Source organism: Mastomys coucha, unplaced genomic scaffold (genome assembly GCF_008632895.1).
Source record: "Mastomys coucha isolate ucsf_1 unplaced genomic scaffold, UCSF_Mcou_1 pScaffold21, whole genome shotgun sequence".
NCBI classification, from domain to species: Eukaryota; Metazoa; Chordata; class Mammalia; order Rodentia; family Muridae; genus Mastomys; species Mastomys coucha.
In genome coordinates, this window is record NW_022196904.1 from 76,434,707 (window position 1) to 76,446,259 (window position 11,553).

An 11,553-nucleotide genomic window follows, 5' to 3' on the forward strand; every position below is an offset into this window, starting at 1 on the left:
CTCTCTCTCTCTCTCTCTCTCTCTCTCTCTTTCTTTCTTTCTTTCTTTCTTTCCATTTGTACCTCTTAAAACTTGTGTGTTGATAACTTTGATTCCATAATTTTAAATGAATTGAATGCAATGGGCATATGAAAGGTTCCATTCTGGTTGTACATGAATAAACTGGTGTTGAAGGGAAAATGTGAGAAAAGGCTGAATTAGGGAATAGAAACAAAATGTAAGAAACTATCCCTGATGAAGTGCAGATGTTGGGTAAATAGCCATTTATTGCTTTCCTTTCTATATAACCTAACATTTTTTGCACCGGGTAAATAATATTTTGTATATAGTTTCCTTCTTTTGAACAATGAAAAGAATGGAGTCAGCTGATATAGAATGCCTATAGTGTAGGTCTCACGGCTCTTCTGTAACCTACCTACCTGATGTTTCATTTGATGTACTTGTAATATTTCTTGACCTATGATTTTCTTTGATCCTTTACTGTAAAGCTTCACAGAACACTTACCATGTTAGAAAGTACTATTGGAAAAACTGAATCGGTATTCTCTGGCCATGATCACTCACTTTTGGCTTTTAAGAATTTTTTTTCTTCTTCATTTTAGATGAGAACTGAGTTTTGTTGTTGTTGTTGTTGTTGTTGTTGTTTTGGTTTATTTTGTTTTGAGGGAAAATTGTCAGTTGTCCCTTCTTTTCCATGGTGGGTACACTGCACTTTTGTATTACTAAACTTCTGGAGTATAGTGAGATATTCTATGCTGGCTAGTTTTATTATCACCATGAGTATATTCAAAGCATAGAAATGCAAAACTCTCAAAATTGTAAATTGCAAATATCTCTGAGCACAGAATTTCTGAAAGAAAGTATAAATAAGAAGAAAAAATTAAAATTAATGAACACAATGATATTACCTTCCAGTGTGTTTCTAAAGCTGAAATTGGCAGTTTTATCCATTGATCCAGATTCATACTGGGTCAAACTCAGACAAAACTCCACATCTGCTGAAGATGGGAGCCTGGGGGTTTTGGATTTGTCTTGGTTTCCAGGATTACGTAATAATGGTCCCTCAGGTGTTCCATCGCATAAAACCTGCCGGCTATTATACTCTTCTGATCTGCTACAAATGATCTGTGAAAAACAATTTATGTTAAATGAGTTACCTCTGAGACAAGAGAGAGATGTTGAAATTGCTCATCATTGTCATTCAGCTTTCTGGCTGTTAGATGAAAGTGAACTTAAGCTACAATGTTAGCCATTTAATATTATTGTGGCTCACATTTCCTAGTCTAATTTGTGTTCAGAAAGTACCCAACTATACCTTGAGTTATTAACAGTTATAATTGTGTAATTGATAAAATGGAACCATATTTCTTTTTTGTGACATTGGGTCATTTGTCACTAGTGACTCTGCCTTCCAGATATGCTCCAAAATCACCTCTTAGTCCAGTCTGTTTTCTTTTCTTCATCCTTTTCCTTTTCCAAGGGAAAAAAAAATCACATTAAAAGAGTTCCTCTGTTCAAATAAACAATTTTTTTCACACTGTTGTAACTTAACTTCCATAAACATATGCAAACTAGATGAAGAACTGGAAATCTGCTGTTCATTTTAACATAGAAGTGATATAAAAATATTGGCTGCAGAACTCCTTTTGCAGGAGTTATGAATGCATGGAGACAGAAAAGGGCGATTGCTCAGTTGGGAAAATAGTTGCAATACAAACCTAAGAACTGGAAATCAGACGACCAGCATGCTCTCAGCTCTTAATTCCAGAATGCAAGCAGTTCATTCCAGTTATTATCCCAGTGCTTGCAAAATGCAAACAGAAAATTGCCAGAGCAAGCTGGCTAACGAAACTAGCCATATTAATGAGTGTTGTTCTTGTCAGAGACCATGCCTCAATGTGTACCATAGTACTGAGAAAGACACTCAGCATCAACCTGTGATCGCCACAGGTATACACAAACAGGTATATGTGCAATACAACTGTAGATACACATATACCTACGAACAGGTAAACAAACACTTGGGTGCATGCATATAATGTGTTCCACATACATATAATGCACATGTCAATAAAAGTAAATAAATAAATATCTACCCAAGGTACAATAAAGTTGGAGCTGAAAAACTTGGTTTGTATTGGAAGCACAGTCTTTTATCTTCAAACTATTACTTAACCTTTCTGACCTGCAGTTTTCTTATTAATATAGAAAATATTGCTATATGACTTAAATGAAACATTTCATGCAACATAATTCCTTAAAATATTTCCTATAAAATGTGAATAATTGTATTTAAAAATAATAAAGACAATAATCTGCCAGAGAGTAACATAGGAATCAGAGAAACTGCAATGTTTTGAAATTATCTAAAAGGAAGACTATGCTGTATATCAAGACAGACATTAACAATGGATATGTTATGACAAAAAAAAAAACCCATGAAATGGTATAATCTCCAGTGTTAGCACTGTCAAAGAATGAAGTGAAGTTTACAAGACAAGGGATGGAATGTCAAACTCAGGGTGGTGTTCCAGTCCTAGATGTAATCACTTAGGTTTCCTATGTGTTACACATTAAATTGTGATGAAAATGAGTATTTTATATAAATATTTGAGATAGAATTCATTTGTGAAACCTCTACTATAGCTAACTGCCATGTCCCCATGGCCTCACTAGGAAACGCAAATTCATAGCTAAAATTGTTCAGAATTTCAAGACAAAAATACAAAGCTGATTAATTCTCAAAACTTAGTTCTGTTTCTAGCACTTTACACTACAATATGGATATACAGATATATTGCCAAAGATAGCACTGGCCATTCCTTTATCAAGTAGCAATCAAAAAAGTTCTGTATTAGGAAGCCAACATAACAAACTGTATGAAGAAATTACTTAATTGAGATTCCTCTTCCCTAGTATGTCCAATTTTATATAAAACTGACAAAAAACTAACCAGCCCAGCCCTTAAGGTGGGCTTGATATAAAGCTCAGGTTTATGCATTCTTTCTCTTTATATTCTTTGGCTGCATTTATGATTGAGTTTCATGACTACCCACAAATTATATTCATGAAAGTTATCATATTCTAAACACATACAGCTGCTTATGACTTAAAATTTCAACACAGTTTTCCTAAATCACAAATATATTACTTACAACAATAGATTCATTCCTTTCACACCAAGCAGAGTATACAGTTAAAGCTCCAAAGGAATGGGTTTTATTTTGTATGGTGTCCTTCTTTGTTTTTTTGTTTGTTTTGTTTTTTGTTTTGCACATCAACTCTTTCAAAAATTGTTTTCAATTCTCCCTCAAAAACATGTTTTTAACCTAGCCTGTGTTTCCATAGGCTATTACCCTGTGTGAACCTGCTGCTGAGGCCACACTGCCTCTTCCCTCTACATGCTACTCAAGTATGTCTGTACTCCATGTTTCTGCCCATGCCTAAACACAGATATATTTGTTTCCTGGGGTCCAAGATCCTGCATATTTTTCAAGAACAAGGGAGAGCTTAGTAAAGAAAATCTGTTACATGACTGACTCAAAAAAGTCTGTTTAATAATGGAAATAGTCAATGGATGGCTGTGAGCCTCTACATCTGTATTAGGTACTGTTAGAGCCCCTCAGGAGATAGCTATATTTATGTCCTTCCTTCAGTCTCTGCTCCATAGTTAATCTCTGCAACTCCTTCCGTGGGTATTTGGTTCTTTTAAGAAGGAATGAAATGTCCACCTTTTGGTCCTCCTTGTTCTTGAGTTTCTTGTGGTTTGCGGGTTGTTCTTCCTGTATTCCAAACTTCTGGGTTAATAACTGGCAGCATGTGTATAGGAGAGGATTGCAGATTCAATCATCAATAGGAGGAGAGGACCTCGGGGCTGTGAAGGTTCTGTGTCCCAGTGTAGGGGAATGCCAGGACCAATAAGTAGGAGAGGGTGGGATGGCAGGCATGGGGAGGGGGGAGGCAACAGGGGTGTGTTCTTGTTGTTTTTGTTTGTTTGTTTGTTTGTTTGTTTTTTGGATCCCACCAAAAACTGGGCAAGGAGAAATTTACATGTAAATAAAGAAAATATCTAAAAAAAAAAAAAAACAAAAAGAATGGAAATAGTCCTAGAAATCCATTCAAATCATGCTGCCTATGCAGCCTCAGAATCCCAATCCAAAAATTCAAAATCCAGAATATTGAAACTCTAAAATGTCTTGATTTATATGAGTGGAAATTCCACAATTCACTTCATATGACAGAAGCAGGGAAAATTTTATATGCTAAAATTGTATAAAATTATCTGCAAACTATATGTGTAAAGGATATAGGAAACATAAATGAACTTATTTAGACAGCTCCCTTCCTTAAAATATCTATTTCTTTACATATGAATATATTTGAAAAATCCATAAATACAGAATTTCTGATTCTAAAGTTTTACCTATTTTGTTTATTTTTCTATCTTAATAACTTGTGAATGGTTTTATAAAGCTAGTCCAGCTTCTGCTGTGACTGTAACAGGTTGGATGACTTTGCATTGTCAATTGATTAGACATCAAATCAGGGCCATGGAGGAAGTAATTTTTATTCCTCTTTGACAAATAATCCTCAGATTACTTCCCAAAGATCTCTAGGCAGAAAAGACACCTACCGCAGATTGTTACATTTAAAGAGGTTGGATAAAACCATTTTTTTTTTTTGCTGAAATGCCAGCTGCAATTTGACTAAGTGTTCAGTTGATAGAGACATTAGTAATGCATAATAATTCCCAGTTACAGAAATAATGTAAAAAAAATGTGGCTTCAATTTATTTTCTTTATGTTTAATTCAGAGTTTAGACCAAGGGTCAAGAAAAGAGAAATTGTTAGCATTGTCATTACAGTCCTGGAGATTATAGTCAGAAAGATAGTTTCAAATATAGATTCTATTAAATCCATGGTCTCAAGCATGTTACCCAGAGTCTATCATATTCAGGATCAAATAGCCAAACATAATAACTGATCCTGATGAAACCTTTAGAGTACTTCTCACACATGGAACTTAAAACTATAGGGGAAACAAGCCTAAACTAAAATTTTTCATGAACTGATTTCTTTAAATTGTTTTATAGTGATATTGTATTGAGCCATTGCATTTTTTAGAAACAAAAATTTCTCTAAAATATTTAAGAAACTTCCTGTGGGTCTTACAGGTATATTAGAGAATTAACACTAGTTCATGATTACGTGAGTCAAAAGAAAATGGTTTTTATAGTATAGTACATTGTTTTCTACTTCATTTGGTTCCCTCATTAGCATAGAAAACAATTATATATAAAATAACAGGGTTTTTTGTTGTTGTTGCAAAATTCTAAATGGCTTGTTTAGTAGTGTTTGGCAAATGGCAGAAATTGGACTGAGTCCGGTTCTTCTGGTGAAAGTTTGGTTCCTTCCCCTTCTAACCACCAATGATTTGTAGCATATTGTAGGAGTAGCATATTCAAATATGCAAATATAAAGAAACAAAGCAAAGGACAAAAGAAACAGATGTATTAATACTGAAAGTGAAGCATGATAGTGTTCTATTAAATTTAGGAAGTAGCAATAAACTACCAAGTCTTAAAAGTCTTCAGGAGCAAAGATTTTTTTTTATGGTATTTAAAGTTTTATTTTTTTCTGAAAAACAAACAAACAAATAAAAACCAAAAAAACCTAAACCATATAACATTCCACGAAATCTTTTTTTATAGAGAAAAAAGAGCTGTTATTTCATAGAGCAGTTGTCATGGTTACCTAAACCCATGACTTTCTGCTGAAATGTGACTTTCTTTTTCTTCCCTCCTGTGGCTTCCATGTGATATGCTTTCCACCTAACAAGTGAATTCCCTGGCTGCAGATCACTCATATCTATCATCAGAAATGTTCTCCACCCACCCTGATCTATCATGACAGTTCCCTTTAACACATCTTTTCTTCTTAGGTTAGGTTCTCTGTTGACTGCATAACCAACATATCTAATAGCGTTGAACACAAGCATTTTGTAGTTAAATATCATCCAGCACCCTCCAAACAAAACAAAACAAAAAACAACAACAAAAAAGCCCTGTGAACTCTTAATAGTTCTACTTAAAAATATTTGAGAATAATCAAATAAATGGATGAATAACAAGCTAAGAAATGACTTTGCATATTAAACCTTCTGAAAACAATTAACATTAATTACATGACTTTATATACTATCCTCTGTCAGAAAAAGCATGTCAAGTAAACTCACATAATGTTTAAATGTATTTGATTTATATATCATGCATTCTCATGTACACATTCTCTCTCTTTCACTCTCTCTCTTTCTCTTACTTATGCAAACCAACAAGCACTGTGCAAATTGTATTGTTCAAGCAAGAGCTATCTGCTGGCATTGTTGTGTATTCTGCATCAAGAATGCAGTGCTGTAAAATATGGGCTGAAGCCTCAGAAACCCACCTAGGATAAGATTTAAATTGATCTGATTTGTATTTTTGATTAACTCAGCATGTATTTATAAAGCCTATTCTGTGATCATATCACGGACCCTCTATATATGTCTACAAATGTATTTATAAATAGTTTCTACCTTGGAAAATCTGATAGTGGTAGACAGAAATAAGTTTAATAAACCATTCACATGTTCTGAAGTGTTATAGAAGTTATGCGATAAATCTCCACAAAGTGTAGAACAAAGAGGAGGAAATCAATTCTATCAGATATAAGTAGAAATAACTATCTTCCCCAGGCTGTCTGGTTCATGTGAGTTTTTTAAGTGCACATGGTGTTTTCATTAATGGAAGTCCATAGAAATATGCGTGCCTAGTGTTCATAGAGGACAGACAATGTCAGATCTCCTGGGAATGGCTTTACAAATAGTTGTAGGCCATGATGTTGGTTCTGGGAATCACACATGAATCAACTGGATAAGAACTCAAAAAAAGTAAAAGTAACTACCTGGTAAATTATACATGCATACATTTGTTTTTTAGACCTGCTTTAAGCCTAAGTCAACACAGCTTACATAAACAGCAATGAATACATAGCAACTTGGGTTCTGTCCTTGACTTGCTACTTTAGACAAATCTTCTTGCTCTTTCAGGTTTATCATTCATAAATTGTGAACACTCCATGAGATATCACAAAAGATCTTTCAGCTTAGACGGGGTAAATACCACCAAAGCTCTAACATCTCCTTTTCTCAAGTAAGAAGATATCTGAAGTCAAGCAAGAGTAGAAACAGGTATGAAACAGGCTATAGCTTAGCTAATTTGGAAGGTATTAATGAGTTCATTTTAACTTGGAAGCTATTTGATCTCATCTAACACAAAACAGTCTAGTTTTTAATTTAAGTGTTTAATTTAGACAAAAGCATTCAAATTAATGATGTGTTCATTATGGAAACTCTATTTTCATAAAGGAAAATAAAGAGATAACTAAACAATCTCCATATTAATTAAATCTGTGCATCTCAGTGCTAGAACCACATTAAGAACCACATTAAGAAGCTTAAAATTACAAACACCCTTGGGAGGCTGAAGGCAGGAGGATTGCTAAGATTTGGAGGCCAGCCTAGGTTGTAGAGTAAGTTCTAAGTTAGGCTAGGGCTACAGTGTGAAGCCTCTTCCTCAAATAGACAAAGAGCACAGACACTGGAGATTTATAATAGATTAATTGATTCTTTGTTTCCAGCATATAGTTGGATGATTCATTTTCAAGCAACTACAGAACAATAACAAAAATTGTAGGTAATCCTAATATTGACAGTAATTGAATTAAAGCACTATAAACATGTATCATTTATTCATTCATTTATTAATTTATTATTTAATGTTTTGTCTGTATGTATGTCTGTTCACCATTTGTGTGCCTGGTTCTCAAAGTGATTAAAAGTGGCCATCAGACTCCTAGGAACTGGAGTTACAAGTGGCTGTACAATGCCATCTGAGCACTTGGAATTAAACCAAGGTTGTCTGAAAGAATAACCAGTGCTCTTAAATTCTGAGCCATCATTCCAGGCCAAAACAATCAAAATTGCTTTGATTCATTTCTGTAAGTCACTATTTAGTTTCCTTTTGAAATGGCGTATGTTCTTTTTCTTCAGCACACCTTCACTGAGTGGGGTTTCATAATGACAAAGACACATCCATCCAGGTATGTCAACTGTTTTGATGATAGCCCTTTTTGCTCTCCAACACTCCCTTAATGGGAAATGAGGAGGAGAAACGAGCCTTCATTTTAGAAGGACTTTAACAAGAAATGTCATGTAAATAAAGAAAACAGACACACAGAATTAGCTTAGTTGTCATGTCCACAACTATTTATCCCTGGACAGTACACACATTAAGTAGATAGAGCAAATTGTATTCATTTGACCTCATTTTAAAACATGGTTGTTTTGTTTTGTTTTAAAACACTTGTTGTTTTGTTTTGTTAATTCTTTTTTAAAATTTTGCTTGCTTTTCTTCAGTGATTTTTCCTCCTCCATTTTCTAATTTTACATAAAAAGTCCTCTTCCTCCATAGTCCTATAATTACAGTACATATTTGTAGGCAATATTTTAGCAGTTAGATCTAAGGACTTACTAGGCCAAACAAGTATGTTGTGGTTTTAAACTTTTATTAATCTTTTTGTTTTGTTTTTAAAGAAAGTTTTATAGTTGAGCGTAGTCAAAAGGAGATAGAGGAAAAGTGTGAGTTCAATACCCAAGACATGATTTAAAAACATTAAATCTGGATATCATCTAGTAGTAGACTCCCCATGTAAATATTAATTTATATTTTTCTACTGAGCTCAGTGGAAATATTGCAACTTTTGATAAATTCAATAATTCTTCAGTCTTTATGCATTAAGTAATGCTATATAGCAAATCAAAATATTTTTACTGAGACAATTTCACTTCCAAGCCTGATAGAACTTAAAGTTATAGCCAGAGAAGTAAAATGCTAGATGAGAGTTTTGCAGTTCATAAATTAAGGTAAAAATGACTAAATATATACAGCAGTGTTACTTTTCAGCACAGCCCCATGATATAAAGTACTGGCACTATTGGAACCAGGAATTAGCAGCTGTAATTTACAGTGGCCCTTTAAAAGTTTCCATTTTGAAAATGTATGACCAGCAGAAATAGAAGGCATTCATATTTTAAAATTGCAAGTACGAGGCAGCCTATGTTCTTTTTATCCCATTTGAACTGCTAATTTAAAGTAGGAAGAAGGCTAATTTCTTATTCATCCTAGAGAAAAAAAGATAGAAAGTGACAGTTCCTTACAAAATGGCCATATTCTTCCTGAAAATAATATAAGCTAGCCAGACAGCCCTGGTAATCATTAGCAAATACCACCTTTGCTCTTCACCATCAGTGCTATCAAAAACTCATATTTAACAAATTAAGTAGTAACTTATGACTTTAAAATAGAAATCTGTTTATATTAAATGCATAATAAATTCTTTCAATAGGTATTCACATATTCTAAATTCTCAACAGACTTTAACTCTTTTCATTACTTAGCTATTTGAGAGTGAGCAATTTTTAAAATTTAAGAAACTGAAGATTTTTTTTGTGCGATCATTGTATACCAGGCAATCATGCAATAAAGGTTATCCCTGATACTTAGTGAATTATCTCTGCACTCTCCCTTGAAGACCCTGATTAATAGGTCTTGGTTATGGCCAGAGATTTATATTTTAAAGTAGTATACTTATGGATTTTACTGTTAATATTAATTTTAATATTATTCAGAAACATGTACTAAGATAACCTGTTTACTCATCCATTCCTAAATAACTCCGAGCTACTGTTTATTCCAGATACCATTGGAGGTGCTAACAATACAATGGTGAACCAAGCAGTCTTTGTTTTTAGCATCTTAGTTAGTTAAATCTAACTAAGCTGTTAGATATTAAGACAAATAAGCACATAGATATCTGCTTAATAGCAATTTTGAAGTGTTCTCAAAAAAGAAAAAAGTCAAAAAGCATTAATATCTGTTAGAAAGGCACCTTTTCTGCTCTGAGATATTAGCAGAGATGCTCTCGGAGACCTGCCTGAAGAAGTGGCTGCTGAAGTATCATTCCTTGCAACTCTATCTATGTACTGCATCTTACCTGCCAGGAAGAGAAGAAGGATGCTGGGCTGAGTAAGTTAGGATTTTCAGGGTCACGATCTCCCAGGTACTCATCTGTGCAAATGTCACAGTTTTCTGCATCTCTCCAATCCCAGTATGGAATGGTGAAATTCTCATCCCCAGTTAGCTTCTGTATTTCTTGTTCCCACAATAGCAAGAAAAGTCTGTGCCAAGGCAGAAACCCTGGTCCTTCATGGGCAAAATCAATGTCCCTCCAGATTTCAGAGCCCCCAAGCAGTGTGTCCCTTGACACATAGTAATGCATCCATACAAAGAGGTCATAGATGTTGATGTCTTTAAACATGGGTGTTGACCCATTGTTCATTTGGCCATAGGTGCCTGTGGGGATGACATAGTCTGAGCTGATAGTATGTTTTGCTAAAGTGAGGTAAGAAAAGAACTTATTCTTTTCTGAGACACTCAAATCAAAAATGTTTCTTCTAATTAAGAGTCGTTTCTCTGTACAATTTGGGCCCCCAAATCCAAACTTACAGTTTCCGCAGTTGAAACCCATGAAGTTGTCAGAGCACTGGCAGGTCCTATTATAAAACACAGAGGGCCAGGACTCACGGTCATCCACCCCTTTGAAGGGGAACTGAGGTCCAGATGGTGCATTGGACAGAAGAATGTCCTGGCAGGAACCTCTGCCTGAAAGCTGGCCGCAAGGACTCCCATCACCCATCCATGGTGGGCAGCATTCTTTTGCCAACAAGTTCTTAGAGGAGGCACAGGCTCGAGGAAAATAGCCATCAGAGATCTGGAAACTCCACAGAAGGCAGTACAAAACAGCCAAGAACATTTTCTCCTTTAGATCGTACAAGATCTGCTCAAATAGGTTAATGAGTGTCACAGAGTTTTTTCCAGCAACCCCTACTGTGACTATCACATGTTTTGGCTAAGACCTATATAACCACTCCCCCTTTCTACATCAAATACTTTCAGCCCTTTTTACACTAAGCTTTTATCTTCTGGAAAGCACATGATTAACTGTTCCTTGGAGTTTGTACATAGCCCACAATGAGGTACCTAAGTTGAAAGAAGATATGTTATTTTAATTGATAGGAAATTAATAATAATTGGAATTTGCAAGTAAGAAATGGTATCAAGAATAGATCGTCTCGTATGAATAAAAGGCAAGAAATATCTGGATTCTGTATAGAGGCCTGTTGTATTCAGAGACCGTATATGGACAACAACAATGATAGAACTCATTTTGCAAAAAGATTTTCTCCAGAACTCAGAATATTGCTTATATCTGATGACTGCTGAGCTCATTTATCTTATAAAAGTAATCAGTCTAAAATAGTTGCCTCACATTTTTCATTGATTATCTTGATACATTAATTATTTTGATGACTATTCCAAAGATATCTTACTTTGTTATTTTGGCGAACTGCTTCAATGCATAAAGCTTTCTAGTTCAGAAAACACCTCTCCCCCCT

The 11,553-nt window shown here is 34.6% G+C and overlaps 1 protein-coding gene across 2 annotated transcripts in view; it reads right to left on the reverse strand.

Moving 5' to 3' along the window:
- Window positions 1-11,072, reverse strand: part of Tyr (tyrosinase) — a 71,931-nt gene extending 60,859 nt beyond the window's left edge. The window contains exons 1-2 of one of the 2 annotated variants that reach the window (XM_031384378.1): window positions 10,092-10,967; window positions 909-1,125 (exon numbers count right to left, since the gene is read on the reverse strand). In XM_031384378.1, the coding sequence (XP_031240238.1) occupies window positions 909-1,125; window positions 10,092-10,910 (1,036 nt within the window). In that variant the 5' untranslated portion in view covers window positions 10,911-10,967. Of the gene's footprint in view, window positions 1-908; window positions 1,126-10,091 lie in introns of both variants that reach the window. The other variant, XM_031384377.1, reaches the window with a different exon arrangement.
- Window positions 11,073-11,553: the final 481 nt, after the last annotated feature.